Source organism: Elephantulus edwardii, unplaced genomic scaffold, assembly GCF_000299155.1.
Source record: "Elephantulus edwardii isolate Elephantulus edwardi_28Jun2011 unplaced genomic scaffold, EleEdw1.0 scaffold00257, whole genome shotgun sequence".
Taxonomy (NCBI): Eukaryota; Metazoa; Chordata; class Mammalia; order Macroscelidea; family Macroscelididae; genus Elephantulus; species Elephantulus edwardii.
In genome coordinates, this window is record NW_006400007.1 from 394,513 (window position 1) to 414,903 (window position 20,391).

A 20,391-nucleotide genomic window follows, 5' to 3' on the forward strand; every position below is an offset into this window, starting at 1 on the left:
GCCAAGAAAACAAACAGATTTATCCTGGAGAGGGTTAAACCAATCTACTCCTTGGAGGCAAGGATTCTGGGGCTTTGTCTGACATACTTTGGGCATGCTGCAAGGAGGGACAGGTCCTTGGAGAGGGACATCATGCTTGGGAGAGTGGAGGTACAGCGCAAGAGGGGAGACCCTCTATGAGATGGATTGATTCAGTGACTGGGGTAATTGGGATGGGTGTGTCAGAGGCAGCGCGATTGGCACAGGATAGAGGAGGGTTTAGGGCTATTGTACATAGGGTTGCTATGAGTCGCAAATGACTTGATGGCACATATCAACAACCATTATCCTGATTTTCTAAAATGTATAAAATTGGATGATATAAGAGATGTTAAACATTCTCTAAAAAGTTAATTCACAGTTCTCTTCTGGGGTGGAATGGCTTTACTGTTTACATCTAGAAATAGATTTCAATCACAAGTGCCTATTAGTGTTTTACAGAGAACATTCTAACACATTCTAACAAATTGTATCTTCTGAATAGAGAGACACAGCAGGAACCGAAATTTATGCCTCCTGGGGGAAACACAGCAGTATCAACTACTTTTAATAAATGTCAACAATGTATTTTGAGGACACATTTATAAGAGGAGAGAAAAGATGGAAAGTGAAATAAAAGAGTAGAACAATTAAAAATAAATGTAAACATCTGCGAGACATCATACAATCTAGCATAACTATCTTTAAAATGTGTAGACTAGTTGGGGAGCAGAAGTCCTCCACCACCCGAGAAACATCAGAGGGCACAGCTGACATAGATATTCACTATCACTACCCTAGGTTCAGAGAAAATGAGCAACAACATATTTAAACTAACCACTGGTACAAACTCATTTCCATTTTTTAAAAAGTCTCTAATACCCTAAAAGTTATACTTTCTAAAACATTGTGTCCATTTAGACAAAATTAACAAAGGAGAAATGTATTTTGTTCATTATGATGGAGACTTACCCCAAGATGACCATTTTCCGCCTCTTCTCAACAGTGGGCAAGCCATTGAAAACGGCGACCACGACGGCGTCAGAATCCAGAGCTTTGCACTGACGCTCGTCGGCTTTGGGCAGCATGTCCCCCACGCTGCCATGCATCAGGGCCCGTGGAGAGCTGTGCCTGCTGCCAGACTGTGAGCTTCCTGGGGAACCTTGAGAAAAGGAAGGGGAGATTCAGAAAGGAGGAGGATAAAGAGAAAAGTTCTCTGTCAAGTTCCAAACTTAGAAAAGCAGTTCTCACTGTATGGGGTGTTTTTTTAATTGCAGAAAAACATCAAAAGCAATACACATATTCTCCGATTAAAAAAAAAAAAAATTTAAGAGCCTAGAACCCAGTCTACATTTTTTTTACTGTGGGATCTGCTGTTGTCGATCAAGGAACTTTGAAATTTTTGTTGCCTTTCTAGATCTAAAGACTAAACCCACTGCTTCTGAGTCAGCTTTGACTCATGGAAACCATCCATCAAGTTTCCAAAGCCACCAGAACCAACTGCCTCATCGTTCTCCTTCAGAGGAGCTCATGGATTCTAAAAACTGCTGAACTTCTGGTTACTAACACACTAAGCCACCAGGGCTCAGTCTGAGCCACCAGGGCTAACTCTGAGATCTGAAGCTACAGTATAAAGCCAGTACCTTAACAAACCAGTGTGTTTTCTGCTTTGGGGCTGTGATGTGGGTGCGGCTACTGCTCACAACCGGGTATGAGCTGATTGGATTTGGCCTCGTATTTTGTGGAACTCGGAATAAAACAGGGTTGGAAGCAGGAGTGGCATCCACTTCCAAAAAAGCTTGCCTCCGGAAACTCTATGAACTTAAAAGAAAGATGAAAGGTTCGTGTTCAAGACTTTCATTCATAGGGTTGCTAGGAGTTGTCTACTACTAGATAGCACTTAACAACAACAACCCAGTCATCTAGCATCATGATGACTATTCTAAAACTTCCCAAATTTACCTTCAGACAAACCTTGACAGTCTCCCTTTGAACGACTATTTTCCCCAGAGTCCACGGCTCTTCGAAGTGAAAGGCTGCCAGCTATGCTGGACCGACCTGGCTTGGGTGAATTACTCTTCTTATTTGAGGCTGCAAAGGCATGTAAAAGTATTTCTGAATATAATAAAATAGGATGAATAACACTGAGATATACAGAGTTTGCTTTAATTTTTCCGTTTCCTGTGTCCAAAAAGAAACAGAATACTCTGTGGTGTCAAACGGTTTATTTGTACTCTAAGCCTAAGCTTTTTATTTTGTTGTTCGTACAGAAGAGTCTTAATATAAAGAATTAGAATATTCTGTAAGAAAAATCATACCGGACATGTTCACCAAGCTCAATACAATTAAACTAAGTATAAATGAAAAAGCATAACCCAAAAAAAGCCAAACAAACAGTACAGTAATTCAGTCACAAGGCTTGGGCCCAAACCTATGCTAAAAAGAAAATAAATCGGCGAGCTCTGGTGGCCTAGTGGCAAGAAGCTGCACTGCAATCTCAGAGGTGTACGGTTCAAATCCACCAGATGCTCTGCTGGAGAAGGAGGAACAATCTCCTTCTGTACCAGTCAGATCTGATTTGATGGTACACACAAAAAATAATGAAATAAAATAAAATTTAAAATAAAGAAGAAAAAAGAAAAGAAATCATCTGGGGAGCTCTGATGGCACAGTCTCTAAGGACCTGTACTGTTAACCCAAAGGCTATGCCTCTCTGGTAGTTCAAATCCACCAGTGATTCCATGAGAGAAAGACAATCTCCTCCAGTGCCATTTACAACTACAGAAACCCAAAGGCGTGTCAGCTATGAAGTGGTTCAAAGTTGATGGCAAAAAGTTTCTGAATATGCATAAAAGAAAACAAAATTTTAAAAAGATGTATTTACATTAAACACATTCAGTAAGTTACGTTGTTACATGTTACAATATCAACACTCAAAAATCGTCATTTTGCATACCAACAGTTAATAACCTGAGAATTAAGTTTCATTTGAATGTACAAGATCCTATCTTGAAACTTACCAACATCATTTAAAAAAAAAAGGCGTGAATAATTGGAAAAACATTAATTTATTGATTACAAGACTTAAATGCTGTTAAGATGGTAAACAAACAAACAAACAAATCAAACCCACTGCCACAGAGTCAACTCTCCTTCACAGTGACCTTACAGGACAGAGCAAGTTTGCTGTCCATGGAAACAAATTTCTATATCTGTCAGCCATGATGACAGACAGCAGCTAACTATTTTTTTCTTAGTTTTTCTCTTGTCAGCAAACTCTATCCATCCTTTCTCAATGAGGATTGTGGGAGAGAACTGAGCTCTTTGTAATCATCCTAAAATACCCCTTGGATGTAACAGACTGACTTTGCTAGTGCATGTGCAATAGAATAGGACCAGCTATGTACCATCTTTGGGAGGATTAAGGAAATAGTCACACAGTGATTTCTTCTCTGTCTCCTGATGGAGAGAGGAACCTCTGTCAAGATGACTGAATAAGTGAGCACTGATTATCAATGGAATGTTTTAACTCAAAGAATAAATGACCATATTTCACGAAAGCTTTGCAAACAGGATCCTTACCAGTCTCTTAACTCCCATTTCCTACTCATTTACACAGAACAATGAAAGTATTCTTTCTTTCTGAAGGGTAAATGAGATCATAAACATACTTTCAATGCTTTTTGTTTATTTGTTGTTGTTTTTTCCTTTTTTTTTTTTCTTGTTGTGTACCAGTGAATCAGATCCGACTGGCACAGGAGGAGGTTACCCCTTTCTCCAGCAAAGTATCTGGTGGATTCGAACCATGTGCCTTTGGGATTGCAGCACAGCTTCTCACCACTAGCCTACCAGAGCTCCCTTACATCAATAATTTTTTTTTTTTATTTTATTATTTGTGTGTGTGTGTGTGTGTGTGTGTGTGTGTACCATCAAAGCAGATCTGACTGGTACAGGAGGAGATGCTCTCCAGCAGAGCATCTGGTGGATTTGAACTGCATACCTCTGGGACTGCAGTGCAGCTTCTTGCCACTAGGCCACCAGAGCTCTCTTACATCAATGATTTTTATCCTCCCTCCAAGGACTTCATCCTAAAATCAGAATAAAAGTCAAACTCCTAATCCTAACCACTGAAATTCTCTTCACTTGTACATGTTTTAATGTTTACCTCTCACTGCTAGAATATAAGCCCTATAACATTAAGTTCTGTTTGTCTTGCTTGTTGCCCAGCACAAGAGACACAATCAAGAAATGTGAACTCTTCTAGTGCACAATAGACAGAAACAGAATTTAGTTTTATGGTAGCAAAAAGTCCGCACGCGTGTGTAGTCCTGATTCACTGGGAAAGAGATATTTATTCTGAAAATAATCAGTGAGTTAGCTTTCCACATGGCATGCAGAGAAATGACTCTAATAGGAACTTTCTCACTTACAGTTCCGTATGTAACAACTGGCAACTGAGGACTTTGCCAGGAGCTCCATTCCCAAATCCTGCAATCTGCTGGAACTCTCTGTTTCACATGCAGCTAGAGCTGCCTGGTCGGCAGAAAAAAGGTTTGTCTGCATGTCTCCAGAACCAGCGTTGCAGCTTTTTAATTCCGAAAGGGTATTCTTTACTTCTGTTTTCATACATCGAACTTCGGCCATTTGCGTTTTCAGTCTCTTGAGCATCTTTAAGTCAGAGGGCACTCGCCACATCGCCTGCTGCTTTCTTTGATCTTTATCTTTTCGAGAATATGATGCTTCAAAGAGAAAGAGACAAATCATGCTGATTGAGTCTGACATTCACGTAATCATTCTATACTCTCTGTATTTATGCAAATGTGATGTATAAATAAGCTAAGGGCCTGGGGTAGTATTTACCAGTAAAAGCATGCATTAATTGCCACTAACAAAAAATAAAGAAAAGCAAGCATCCTAACCTTATCCACTCCTTCTGAATTACATACATCTACCACTTTAAAAGACTAAAAGCTACCCTACTGCCTTATGTTTTCTTTTTTATACAGCTTGACATTCTCCAACTTTTTACATTGGTATTTTATTACTTTCATAATTAAAGAAAATGGGGGGAAAGGTAGAAGTTAAACATTTGGTTAAATCTATTATATTATATTATTTTATATAATAGACATATATATAGATAAATATGTATGGCAATGTGCATTATGTATATGTTGTTATATACCATCGAGTCAGAACTGATCTGTAACTGACCCAACAGAGGGTTTTCAGTGACAGTTAATCACACGGAGGAGACTACCCTTTCTTCCCCTGTGGAACAGAAGGTGGACTCGAACCACCTGCCTTTGAGACTGTAGCGCCGCTTCTTGCCACTAGCCCACCAGAGCTCTCTGCACAAATTCAAAGCTCCAGTAGTGCAGTCCACAGGAAGCTGTAAAGGTGGTGCCTCCACATTCGGATGGCGAGTAAGAAGAACAAACTGGGGAGGAGGGTGGAGAGAATGGTGCGGCAATGAAGGAGTGAAAGCCCAGAATCCCTGTGAATGTTCACTGACACTAATAAAATTTAATAATAATAATAATAATAATAAAAAGGTGGTGCCTCCAACAGCCTGTCTGCAGGAGAATGGTGAGCAATCTCCTGTGTGACTTATAGCTCCTGAAAACCTGGTAGATCAGGAATGCGTTGGTTCAGACTTAACAGCAATGACTCTGACAAAATTAAAAAAGGTCATCTACTAAACTGTTGCCCAATTTTGACATGATATAAAAGAAACATTCATTGTCATTGACTTTTTCAAGCACTGAGGTTTTTTTCTCCTTTCCCAGAGAAAATAGTTGTTCTTTTTAAAAACAAAAAACCCAGAAACAAAATTGTGATTTGAGTGAAAGTCTACAGAGGAAATATTCTCTAATTAATCATTCATATACATTTAATTTTATGACATTAATTACAATGTCCACCTTCCTATCCCTTCCCTTAAAGAGTCTCATTTCCACCAGTCCGTCTATCCTACTGCTGAGCTTTACTTCTGGGGAAATTCTGCTCTTTTGATCTTATGTATTTGACTGTTCTAAGGTGTTATTAAATCACCTTACAGGCCTATCTGTATTAGCTGGCTAAACACTGGAGCACAGAGTTTCAAGTTCATTTCAAGCTTAGAAAGTAGAGGTAAGGCAAATGCAGGAAAAAGACATACATTTGCTCTATTAACAAGAAATCAGTAAAAGATAAGTTACATTGGAAATGAAAGAACAACCTAAAGATGGAGGTAAGATTCTAGTGTGGTGGGGGAAGCAGACTCCTGTAATAATCTCCTGGATGAGCTTCCATCTGGTGTTTTTCCAAGCTTTCTGAAACACAGTTTGAATCAGACTCTTCCTCTAATGAAACAATGGCACTCCATTGTGTAATACAAACAGATTTCTCAAGCTAGTGTGCAAAGCTGTCCACAAAATCATTCTAACTTGGCTTCCAGTTCTATTTACTCATTAAAAAACCAACAACAAACTCATTGCCATGGGGTCAGTGCCGACTCATGGCTACCCTCCATTAGCTTTACATCTTGAGAGAAGACGGCTCTTCCTTCTCCTGCAGAACAGCTGGTAGGTTCAAGCTGTTGACCTTTCAGTTAACAGCCCAATACTTAAAGCCATCACAGCACTAAATAAACAACCTCCCACTCCCACTGCCATCAAGTCAATTTCAACTTACAGCAATCATCCTTCAGGTGACGGAGGTGGAAAACCTTAATGGGATGAGGCCGCCCATTCCTGTGGAGCAACTGGTGGATTCGACCACATCTTTGTGATGGCAGCACAATTCCTTACCATGAAGCCCCCAGAGCTTCCTTATTTCTTCTGGTTCGGCTAGATTACCTGCCATTCATTTCCTAGCACCTTTTACAAGCTCAAAAAAAGTCCACTGCCATCAGGTTGATTGCAGCTCATAGTTATCTTTAGTTTTCTAGGTTGTAAATCTTTACAAGATTTCTCCCAAGGATCAACTGGTATATTCAAAATGTCAATTTTCAACTAGCAACTCAATGTATTATGCACAATGCTACTGTAACTCCTTTTATAGGATGCTGTTTTTTGTTTTATACTGTCAGATCAGATCTGACTCACAACTCCAGTGAATATTCAGAGGCTCTAAGTCACATGGGAGGAGATAGTACTGGTCCTTCTCCTGCTGAGCAGCTGGTCAACTTGAATTGCATGCTCTTGGGCTGGCATCACAACTTCTTACCCACTAGACCATGAAAATCACAAGACAGTGATTAAAAATACAGACTTGCAACACACAGTAACAGTTCTGTATCAACTTGGTGAGCTAAAAGGGGTATTTTTTCTTCTTCTTTTTTTTTTTAAGTGTGACCTGCATCCAATAGACACAGATATTCAAAGTTCCAGCTTGTCTTTCTCTGATCTTTGGTTCTTGGAATGTGAGCCAAAAGCTTGTCATCTAACCTGAAGATTTTTGGGATTCACCAGTTCTTATACCTCCAGGCGCCTCTTTGGAGTTCATCTGCTCCTCAAAGTCATGAGAAGCTAGCCTCCACAACTATGGACCGTTTTCTTGAAATAAATGTCTTCCAATGTAAGTATATATTTCTATTTCATTGTTTTTTAACCTCCTGAGAACAGTCTAAAAAGTAGGTGTTCACTAAAAATGTTTAAGAGAAGAGCACATTAAGAACCAAAATAAATATGAAAATTTCAAGTAGGCATATTAACCGAAAGAAAGTGGACTCTGCACAACAGCAGATTTTGCTAACAACTACTCACAGGAAGGTGATTCTCACGTGGCTTCCATGACTGTTCTCCTGGTTTTCCTCATTTCTGGAGGATCTCTAACTAGTTCGTTTATCCGACAGGCAGGAAAAAGCTATTCACCACGATTAAGCTATATTCTTAACTCTCCCTCCTTCACTCTTTCGAAAGGGTCTTTTGTAATCTGACTCCCTTAGTTTTAAGTGTCACTTCTAGAAAAATAAGTGTCTGGATTCCACTCCTTAATTTTTGGCTTACTCTTCAGAGATGTGTATTAGGCATCGCTACTTTCATATACTGGTCTAGAAAATACACAGGACATTTAAGATTTGCTCTTCCTTTCTCTGATTTTCTCCATCTCCTTGTATCTTCATCTGCACCTCAGTCATCTAGATTTGAACCTGAGGTCAAATAATTAACACTATTCATTTCATGGAAAACTAAAGTAGAGGGCCAGCAAAAAGAGAAGAGCCTCAAGGAGATGGAGTGACAGTGACAACAACGGGCTTGAGGATGGTCCCGGGTAAGGTAAGGTTCTGACTCTCTCACTGCATCACCAAGAGTCCTAGTCAGCTCGATGGCATTTAACAGCACAAGTCTTATTCTCTATACTGTCTGTCTTCTTCTACACAATGACATTACATATCTTCCAAAAAGTGATTTTACTCTTCTATTAAATGTACCATTGTATTACTAAACCCATAATTTACTTAAGATATAACTTTATTGTTAACTATTTTTAAACATCTCTGAGTGAAAACAAAATTATTGTTGTAAGAACAGACAAAATTAAAGAATTAAAAACAAACTCAATCAAATCTGTTATGGTGTCAACAATCCTGACTCATAAAGACCCTACAGGACGCAGCAGATCTGGACTTCCACAGGTGTCATTTAGAGGTGTTCTTATGGAACAGTCAGTAGGCTTGAACTCTCAACCTTTCAGTTAGCTGCTGAGCACTTAATCACAAGGTTACTCGTGAAAAGGGTAAGAACTTTTTAACTTACTATAAAATTGTTCTTCAAAAGGGTCAGGGTTAGCGGTTAAACCAGTGGACATGGTTTACCTTCTGAACCAGAATTTGTTTGCTTCACCAGGCCTTTGCACAAACAAAAGGAGCACGGTGGCACAGCAAGTTATCTGTTAAGCTGCTAACCAAAGGTAGCAGTTAACAGCCACCGGCCGCTCTGCTGGAGAAAGCTGCGGCAGTGTGCTCCTGTGAAGACACAGTCTCAGAAACCTGACAGGGTAGTTCTCCTCTGTCCTTCAGGGTCACCAGGAATCAGAACGGACTTGACATCAGTGGCTGGGTTTGCCAACAACATCAGTTATAATCAGTTAATATGGAAAGTTATTTCTTTGTTCTTCACTAGAACTGTGTCATTTTTATCTTCTTGTTTTACAATTTTCTGTATTCTCTTAAGATTTCTACATTTTAAATGCCTCAGAAAAAAGGTAAAATTATAAATCTATATTGTGATAAATGCTACAAAAGTGCACATATTTATTTACAAACTGTATCTGGATCGTTCTTAAGAGGTAACTATTTTATGTTACAAAGAGTTTCAAATTTGGAAATCTCAACCTTTTGTACAGTATTACTTCTGGAAGCGCACACTCACTTAGTGCCAGGGAGTTGGAACCAACTCACAGCTGACCCACTGCAGGTTTTCAGAGGTTGTAAATAGAACAGAAGGGGACTGCCTGTCCTTTTACACATGTAGCAGTTGGTGGGTTTGAACTGCCTGGCTTTGTACTGGCAGCAAAACTCTTTACCTGCTAGGCCACCAGAGCCTCCTCCGCCACCAGGGACATTAAGGTTAATTTTCATGGCCTTGACTCTTCTGGGGATACCACATTTTAGGACCCTGTCATAACTATAGTTCCTTTTTTCACACAATGTCCTAGAGTCCAATAACTTCAAAATTTTCTATAACTTCCATTTTGTTCAACACACACATACCCTTTGTGAAGACATTTTTAGTTTCTCACTATCAAAAGCGTAAGAAATCTGATTTTCCAATTCCAGATTCAATGCACTTTCGGATGCTGAGAGCAAGCAGGAAGCCATCAGAGCTTTCTAGGCCCTTTAGGCCCAGGCCTAGGCCTTCTCTTAGTCCATGTCTCAGAGGACGTTCCCAGAGGCTCTATGTTATGCTAGTGGTAAGTCACTCCCAGCCTCACTAGAATGCCAGCAACAAGACAGGACAAGTGGCCAGGCCAGCCTAGACCCTTCAGGAAGAAAAAAAAGAGAGAGAGAGAGAGAGAGAGAGAGAAACCTAGGCTCTGAGTCCTTTTCCACTAAAATTGCTCTATTTCACTTTTTACATTGGCTTAGACTTTGAAAATTGAGTTCTGGTGCAGTAAAGAAGCTACAAACCCACTGATCTAAGTCACTGACTGGATGCATATAATACTATTGAATAAGAAACTAGGCAAATGCTTTGTATATTTAGAAAGTTTTCCAACAAAAGGGAACTACAAAATGTAGATTTTATAAGTAAATCCTACACTATCCAAAATGACTAAGAATTTAAAAAAGCTCAAGTTCAACAATACAAACTATCTCATATAAGTCACACAAATATAATTTCTCTGTACATAAAACACAGCTGACAACTGGTATACATTTTTAGGCTACTAAACATTAAAGCATAGGAAAATCAACTTTTTCTACATTCAGTTGAGACATCATTTCACTAAGAAGTTGGGATATTATGAGACCTAAGGCCACTCACAAGGAGAACAAATTCACTTCATGTGAATCAATCTAACAACAAGGACTGAGCTAACTGGAAAATCACATAAAAACTTTCTCTGAGACATTTTTACTTTGTTGTGCAGGAAAGATAATGATAACAAAAATGAACTGTAATTAATTAAACAATCAGCTAAGGACACTAATCAATGGCAATTAACGTTTTAAAATGTTTCTGAATGAGTGTATGGAAAAAACCAGTATGATCTGTAAACCTTCACTCAACTGAAAACTGTGGCCTGACTCTGAGAAGAATGGGAATCCCTGAACACTTGATCATGCTAATGAGAAACCTATACTTGGACCAAGAGGCAGTCATCAGAACACAGCAAGGGAACACTGCATGGTTCAAAATTGGGAAGGGCGTACGCCAGGGATGTGTCCTATCTCCATACCTTTTCAACCTATATGCAGAACATATTATCCGGGAGGCTGGGCTCTATGAGGAGAAATGTGGGGTCAAGATTGGTGGACGATTTATCAACAATCTGCGTTATGCGGATGACACAACCCTGCTTGCTGAAACTGAGGAGGACCTGAAGCGCCTGCTGCAGAGTGTCAAGGACTGCAGCCTACAATATGGATTGAGGCTCAATGTCAAGAAGACAAAGATTCTCACCACTGGACCAACTGGCAGCATCAGGATGGATGGTGAAGAGATTGGGATTGTTCACAGCTTTAGTTTGCTTGGCTCCACAGTCAACTCTTGGCACCAACAGCCAGGAAATTAAAAGGCGCATTGTTATGGGAAAGTCTGCTGTTAGGGACCTCTCCAAAGTACTGAAGAGCAATGGTGTCTCTCTGGAGACTAAGGTGTGTCTGATACAGGCCATGGTCTTTGCAATTACTTGTTATGCATCAGAGATGGACAACGACCAAGGAGGATGGAAGGAGAATTGATGCCTTTGAGCTGTGGTGCTGGAGAAGAGTACTGAGTGTACCATGGACTGCTAGGAAAACAAACAGATTAATCCTGGAAAGGGTTAAACCTGGTGGCTCCTTGGAGGCAAGGATTCTGAGGCTTCGTCTAACAAACTGTGGACATGTTGTAAGGAGAGACCGGTCCTTCGAGAAGGACATCATGCTTGGGAGGGTAGAGGGACAGCGCAGGAGGGGAAGGCCCTCTATGAGGTGGAATGATTCAGTGACTGGAATAATCGGGATGGGAGTGTCAGAGACAGTGCGAATGGCACAGGACAGAGCAGGGTTTAGCGCTGTTGTACATAAGGGTCGCTATGAATCGCCAAGTGACTCGACGGCACACAACAACAACAACAACAACAACTGAAAACAAGCAAATACATTTCATTGATTTCATATAAATGCCATGTTCACTAAATACAAGTTTGCAGAATATGAAAAATCAATTTGCTACAAAATTATACCATTTTCCAATACTTATATGCAATATTTAGTTTAACATTCAAGCACAGTTTTTAGAGAATCATAGAAAAAAAGGAAAATTATTATTATTATTCTTTTACCTGCAGGCTGCAAAAGTGAAGCAGGTGGGCGAGGTTGTAAACCCCACAAATTCTCCATACCACTCCGGTCCTTCAGGTCCAACAAATGTATTAAAATTAAGGGATCAATGTCTAATAAACTATTCGTAGCAGCCGAGCATAAGTGTGTTCTTCTTGACATTCTGCTACTAGCACCCACATATCCATGGCTTCCACCTGCAAAACGTCAAATGCAGGAAATGTATGCTGTACAGTTACATGATTTTAAATGTACTTTAAAGAAAAATTCTAAGTGACTAATATCAGTTTCATATTTACTTGTTAACAATGACTTCTGCATCTGATAGGCAGATATCAACAGATGTATATATACTGCTACACTTAAGCTCCTTAAGTCAAGGATAAAAGCTTACTTTTATCTACTGACTAGCATAAAAGCAAACAAAGCATTGCAATCCTAAATACAGGTGTTGGCAAGGAGGCAACATAACAAACTTTTATCCACAGATGGAGGGAATACAAAATGGTACCATCACTGTAGTAAATAGCTGAACAGTTTCTCAAAAAGATACATACAACTGTCACAAGACCTAGCAATTCGAATCCCAGGTATATATCCAAAAGAAATCAAAACAGTAATGAATAAATAAAAACAGATATCTGTATACTTACTTTGCCTTCCAGGGTTGCTGAGTTAAAATAAACAGTAATGAGTATGCCCAATGAATTATGATTTTCAGAATTATAGAACAAAAGTTTCATAAGAATAAGGTCTTCCCCACCCCCCCCACCCCCCCCCCCGAGTAACCCCTAAACACCAAAATAGGGAGCTCTGGTGGCTGAGTGGTAAGGAACTGCGCTGCCAACACAAAGGCACATGGTTCAAATCCACCAGCTGTTCCACAGGGAAAAGATAAGCAATTTCCTTCTGTGTGATTTACTCCCTCTGAAAATGGGCTGGAGGATCAGCTTTGAGTTGGTTCTGACTCAAAAGTACTTAAAACAACAACAAACTCTAAAGTAAGGGAGCTCTGGTAGCTAAGTCCTGAGGGAGTTGTGCTACACAAAGGTTTCATATCTCTAGTGGTTTGAAACTGCTGTGGCTCTGTGAAAGAAAGAAGAGCAATCTCCTCTTGTGTAATTTATAGCCACAAAAACCTTCTGATCAGCAGCTCTGCAGTAATATTTTTAAGTTTGAAACACTAAAACTGTGCCAAGGTCAAGCAGTAAATGTCAAATAAATAAATGCATGTCACTTGTTTTTAAAAAACCCATCTCTCTCATTTACCTTAAGAATGCTAAAGTCTTCCCACTATGGTACAGTCACACAATGGAATGTTAAACAACACTGAAAACAATGAACTCATAGAACATTACAGTACGTGGGGAAGCCTGAAGATCTTTATACTGAGTGAAATATCTCAGTCATAAAAAGGACAAATACTGCATAGCACCACTATTATAAAATAGAACAGACCCTGGGGTGGCTGGGGAGAGAATGGGAAAAGAGTGGACAGATAATTAACACTGCATTAGAACAGATGCGGGGAAGAACTGCTCGAAAGAAATATATGATTAGGCATTATCTATATGAGAACAATATAGAACAAGGGATGGATGCAATGCAGGGAGGGCTAGTGGATGGGTGGGTGAAGAAAATGGGCAAAAATGGAAAAAAATTAAAATAAAAACATTTCCGATGTTTAAAAAAAGCTAAAGTGTTATATACAAGAATTGCCCTACCATATAGTTCTACGAGAGGAAATGACAGTTCTTACAACTAAAAAAACATTTGGTTAAATACTAAAAAATCTACATAGTACATCCACCTTCTAGCTTTACATAAACACAGTCTCTGAATTCATCTAAACATCTAAAAATTATATTTCTTCAATATGTATGTGAAAAGGATTATTTTTCTGTTAATGCTTTTTACAGGCCCTGTGGATACAAAAGTGAGTTAGGACGCATGCTCTAGGTCTCACGAAGTTCAGAGATGAACATGGGAAATGGCAGTTAAAAACGTAATTACAAAATTGTTCAACAGGCTGGTTTGAGAAGATAAAGGTATCCAAGAGTCCTTGAGTGTGTCTAATAAGAAATGTCATGTAAAACAACATAAAAAAGTAGCAGAGGTGGCGATGACTGAGACAGGGAAAAGAGAGACAACATATGAGAAAGTAATAGCACAAACAAAACTATCAAATGGCAACCTCTTCAACACATGGTGCTGGACTGCTGCCTGCAGAAAGCTGAAGCAGGGTGCACACCTCTCACCCTACATAAAATTAACTCCAGGTGGATCAGAGTCCTAGGGCTAAAGCCTGAAACTATAAAGATTGTAAGAGACAAAGTAGAACCAAGCATAGAAGGCCTAGTTCATGATATCAAAAGGCTGACAAATAAAGCCAGAAATACACAACCAGGAGAGCATAAAATTGATGAATGGGACCTTCTAAAGATTCAATCCCTGTGTGCATCAAAAACATTTTCCAAAAGAGTGAAATAAAATTCCTACTAACTGGGAAAAAAACATTTGGCAATACCATTTCAGACAAGGTTTGGCAATACCACTTCATATCAAAGTTTACAGAATCTTACAGGGCCTCCACAAGAAAAGACTAATAATCCAATTATATAGCAGGCAAAAGATATGGGAAGATCTTTGAGAGAGGAAGGTATGTGGATGGCCAACAGCCACATGAAGAAATGCTTAAAATCACTGCCAATAAGAGAGATGCAAATCTAAACCACAATGAGCTACCATCTCACCCCAGCAGCAGTGGCAAAGTTTAACAGGACAGCAAGTAACAAATGTGGGAAACAATGTGGAGATGGTAAAATGGTACAAGGCAACTTAGAGTTTCCTCAAAAAGATGAATACAGTGCTCGCTTCGGCAGCACATATACTAAAACTGGAACGATACAGAGAAGATTAGCATGGCCCCTGCGCAAGGATGACACGCAAATTCGTGAAGCGTTCCATATTTTCGACCCTGAAATGAACCAGTCTGTAACGAAGGCTAACTCCTTTCACCTACAGATTTTGTCTTTGGATACAAAGCTAAGTAGATAGTCCTTACGGAGGGACTGTTTAAAAAGAGGCAGGGAGAAGAAAAGAAAAAAGAAATATGGAGACAGGGGCATATTGGTCTCTGTCAAATACATTTATTTTAATAATAATAAAAAAAAAGATGAATACAGAAAATTCCATATGATCCAGCTATTCCACTGCTTGGCATATACCCTGAGAAAATTAGAACTGAGACACAAATGGGAGATCTGTACACCAATGTTCACAGAAGCATTATTCACCATCACAAGAACATGGAAACAGCCCAAATGTCCAACTATAATCAAATGGATTGGGAAATTATGGTATATTCACATGGTGGAAAACTACACAGAACACAAGAACAATGATTTTAAAAATTATTACAGAACCTGTCAGGGACTGGAGAGCATTATGCTAAGTGAACTAACTCAGTCAAATAAGGAGGAATACAGTATAAGACCATTTATTGTAGAAACAGAAAGGTAACTAGTAAAACATATAAGAGGATTCAATGGGAGGAAGGGATAAGCTGAAGGGTAAAGATGGGTAAGGGGATAATCACAGCGTCGCAAAATCTGATAGGTAGAGGGAGGGATGAACAAAGGAAATGGGAAAGATGTAATGTCGAAAACAATGTATATGAACTTTGTAAGCAAACCAGTTGTTATGTGCTGTTGAGTCGCCTGCAACTCATAGCAATCCCATGTACAACAGCCCTAAACACTGCACTTTCCCGTGCCAATCTTAATGTCTCTGACACACCTATCCTCATTACCCCAGTCACTGAATCAATCCACCTCATCGAGGGTCTTCTTCTCCTGCACTGTCTCTCCAACCTCCCCATTTTGCAACAAGTCCAAAGTATGTCAGACGAAGCTTCAGAATTCTTGCCTCCAAGGAGCAGCCTGGATTCACCCTCTCCAGGACGAACTTGTTTGTTCTCCTAGCAGTCCATGGTATATTCAATACTCTTCTCCAACATCAAAGCGCAAAGAACTTGTTTGTTCTCCTAGCAGTCCATGGTATATTCAATACTCTTCTCCAACATCAAAGCGCAAAGATATCAATTCCAGATTTCTGATGCATAGTAAGTAATTGCGAAAACCACGGCCTGTATCAGGCGCACTTTAATCTCCAGACTGACATCGTTGCTCTCCAGTACTTTGGAGAGGTCTCTGACAGTAGACTTTCCCAATGCAATTTATCTTTTAATTTCCTGGCTGCTGGTACCAAGAGTGTTGATTGTAGAGCCAAGCAACCTGAAGCTGCTTACAATCTCAATCTCTTCACCATCTATTTATGATGCTGCCAATCAGTGCCGTAAAGAGAATCTTTGTTTTCTTGATGTTGAGCTTCAATTCATATTGAAGGAGGCAGTCCTTGACCTTTTGCAGCAAGTGCTTCAAGTCCTCCTCAGTTTCAGCAAGCAGGGTGTGTCATCTGCATAACGCAGCCTGTTTATCTGTCTTCTTTGAATCCTGTTGCCACTTTTCTCCTCATAGAGCTCAGCCTCCCGGATAATCTGTTCTGAATACAGGATGAAAAGGTATGGAGATAGGACACATCCTTGGAGCACATCCTTCCCAATTTTGAACCATGCAGTGTTTACTTGCTTTGTTCTGATGACTGCTTCCTGGTCCAAGTATAGGTTTCGCATAAACACAATTAAGTGTTCTGGAATTCCCATTCTCAGAGTCAGGCGGTTTGTTGTGTTCTACACAGTCAAATACCTCAGCAAATCAGTATAAAATAAAAATTTTATTTAAAAAAAAAAGAAAGTAAGGAAGCTCTGGTGGCCTGTGACAAGAAGCTGCACTGCAATTCCAGAGGTGCATGATTTTAATCCACCAGATGCTCTGCTGGAGAAAGAGGGACAATCTCTTCCTGTACCAGTCAGATCCAATTTGATGGTAAACACACACACAGAGTAATAGCATACTACACAAATTGGGAGAAGTTCCTCAAGCTAAGAATGAAGTTTAGGAGTATGAAGCTGATAAGGCTGAACAAATAAAGTCTTTAGGTAATGAAGGACCTGTTTGCCATGCTGGTAAGTTTGCACTTACTCTTAAAAATACCCATCCATCCTACATTCATTCTGTGGGTAACAGAGTGAAAGAGAACAATAATAAATACAAGGATCCATGAAATAGGCTGTAGTAAAAAAACAGTATCCTAGACTAAAAATTAATGGTAAAGGATAAGATATAAATAAATTAAAATAGGCACTGTTTAGAAGGATACCTTCACAGGCCTTGGTAGAGCTTACAGGCAGGAAGAAATGAAACATACATAAAACTAACAATCTCTAAGAGAGCTTTGATAGTCTAGTGGGTAAGGAGTTGTTCTACTAATCCAAAGGCAATCTGTCTGAATCCACCAACTGCTCTTTGGGAGAAAAATGGGCAATCTCCTCTTGTGCAATTTATTGCCTTTGAAAACCTGCTGGAGGGTCAGCTATGAGTTGGTTCCAAAGCAATGACAATCAGTTGAGTTTGAGGTGACCAACTCCTATTGAGGACTGGCATGTTGGCAGATAAAAGATACTTTCTGTATGAAAGAAAAATGCTGAGCCTGAGATATAAAACCCAGATGGTGGCACAGTTTTTGAAGATCAAGGCTAGAGTAGCGGGTGCCAAACATTAATATATGAGAAGGCACGAAGAGCAAAGAGAAAAGACAGAGTGGCCTACGGGGTTGATCCTCTGTACCTGGGGGTCCAGCAGCAGCTGCATCTTCTATGAGCTCTCCCTCTTCCAATTCCATGTTGTTGTACTCCACATCATTTTCTCCGGACCTAAGAACACATGCAAAATGCATCATTCTCGCTCTACTAAAAACAATTAACATTACATGTCACACATCACTACACTTTATAACCACAGCCCACAGCTTTCTCATTATGAAGTAAGAACAACTTTCATCAATATTTTATGTATAAGTAATGTTAATAGTCAAACTATCTTTAAAAAAAAAAGCAGGCAAGGGGAGCTCTGGAGGCCTAGTGACAAGAAACTGTACTGCAATCCCAGAGGAACACGGTTCGAATCCACCAGACACTCTGCCGGAAAAGGAGGCGCAATATCCTCCTGTACCAGTCAGATCTGATTTGACGGTACACGCACACAAAATAATAAAAATTAAAAAAAAAAAAAGCAGGCAATAATTCATTTCTGAAACAGATGATCTGAAAACATTTTAAATGGAGATTAAGCAAATTTGTAAATTAATTCTTAAGCATTAATTCTCTAATGATAGTAAATGAGACTTTAAAAACCCCAAAAGTTATGCTTTAAGGTAAGCTGAAACATACACAAATTAGTATATATGACTAAACACTATATTCCTAAAACAATACTTCATGACAGTGGGTGTATTAGTCTTCATGTAATCTCATATTACAAAAAGAAGTGCCATTATTTTACTAAAAACAAAATTTTACTATTTGGAACATGCCTAATCAGTGATGGTTTTAAACAAATACAAACACACAAATATACCATGGGGACAGCATATGGATGATACTGAGGTCCAGAGTGCCCTTCTTCCTTCAAAAGGAGGAAGTACCACACCAGAAAAATCAAAGTAAAATGACCTTGGGCCCGTCCACCAAGCACTCACTCACCTTTTAAAGAGGTGGTGTCCTTAAGAAAGAAGTAAGCCACAGTCCCCACCTCCAGCTCCAGAAGTTTGAGGTGGGAGGGGAAAAAAGTAATAAACTAGACAGTTCCTAATCTTTACTCAAAAGAAACTGATATTTAATTTGCTATAAAGCAGAAAAAGTTCAAGAGTTAGAGTGCTCACAAAACCTGAGGTTATGATGAAAGAATGTAAAGAGACTTGGTAGTCATTGAAGATATTGACTAAATTTTAGGATTTGCTAGAAAAGGGGAAAAAAAAAGAGAGAGAGACCCCCTAAGAGGAGCTTTTTCCAGAGTCAAGTAAAAGCACCAGTGACTTCAAGACTAGTCCATTAAAGAAGCCCAAGGTTTACTGGGTTACTCTGTAGAGCACTTTGTTCCCTGAAGTAGTATTACAAATAACAGAGCCATCAATCAGCAAACAGCAGGGTTTAACAGCTGGGTGGGGTGAAGCAAAGAGACTGCCAAAGAATCCTGCCAAAAAATACTTTACTCTCAGGGTGACTGTCAGCACATCCTGGCTGCAATTCTCTTGAGCAACATCAGAAACTTAACACTACACAGGGCGGGGAAGGAGCAACAGGCTTCACTAAAATAATCCAGACAGTCACTTAATGAATAAACCACCAAATAACAAGCCTTCGGGAGAGAGGCTCCACTATTCAGACCCCCTATACAAAATGTCCACCAAAAAATTCTACATAATTCCACCAAAAAATTATGAGAAACGTAAATAAACACGGAAGTGTAATGCTTCCATCAGAAGAACAGCTGTTGTTAGGTGCTGTCATCTGACTCAACCCTGTGAACAGATCTGGACAATGTCCTATCCTGTGCTGTCCTCATCATATCTAACACAAACGGGAAGGCTCTTACGTAAAAACCAATATAGTCAAACGATGTAAATAAATCAGAGTAAAAGAAAAAAAAAACTAAAAAACTAAGCAAAAAAAATTTTTTTTAAGACATTACTATAGTCACTGTGTCCAATCTGTTGAAGACCTTCCTCTCCTTCGCTGACCCTCCATCTTTCCAAGACATCAGCAGGCAAAAGAATAATGAGATGACAGTCATAGAAGAGAAAAACTCAAAAGTAATCAGTATATACGTGCCCAAAGAATTTTAAAGAACCTTGATTAGAGAAGTACCAAAAAAAAGTGGTTGCAAATCAATATATAATTAAAGAAGACAACAAGGTATCAAACAGTATCAATAACATGTTGTTTACGTGTCATCGAGTTGGAACTGATTCACAGCTGACCCTTAAGAGACTTTTCAGAGACTGTAAGATATAAATAGGAGAATTATTTTATGTACCATTAAATCTCATAGCTGATCCTCCAGTGGGTTTTCAGGGGGAGTAAACTGCACTGATGGAGACTGCCCATCTTATTCTCCTGTGGAGTGACTGGTATTTTCAAACCATATGCCTTCAGGTTGGTAGCACAGCTCCTTCCCTCTGGGCCACCAGCATAAAGAAAGCCTACGCCTCTGAGAAATGTGGGACACTAGACGATTTTGGACAGTTTTCAGTAGGTTCTGCTATTCCTTGGAAAAAAAGGCATTAGGTTTGGAAAAGCAGGGGTTGGCAAAGGAGAAAAGATCCTCTAATGACACAGTGACAATGAACTTCAGCATGGCGGAGAATGTGAATAGCACAGGATAAAGTTTTGATCTGTTGTTCACAGTGTCTTTATGACTCTGTACAACTGCACATAGCAA

General features: G+C 39.4%; 1 protein-coding gene across 1 annotated transcript in view; it reads right to left on the reverse strand.

The window, feature by feature from the left end:
• The window catches only part of TRIM37 (tripartite motif containing 37), a 104,190-nt gene that overhangs the window by 21,745 nt on the left and 62,054 nt on the right, over positions 1 to 20,391 (reverse strand). The window contains exons 17-21 of the mRNA XM_006899431.1: positions 17,740 to 17,825; positions 11,995 to 12,189; positions 4,449 to 4,757; positions 1,981 to 2,109; positions 991 to 1,180 (exon numbers count right to left, since the gene is read on the reverse strand). Of these exons, the coding sequence (XP_006899493.1) occupies positions 991 to 1,180; positions 1,981 to 2,109; positions 4,449 to 4,757; positions 11,995 to 12,189; positions 17,740 to 17,825 (909 nt within the window). The remainder of the gene's footprint in view (positions 1 to 990; positions 1,181 to 1,980; positions 2,110 to 4,448; positions 4,758 to 11,994; positions 12,190 to 17,739; positions 17,826 to 20,391) is intronic.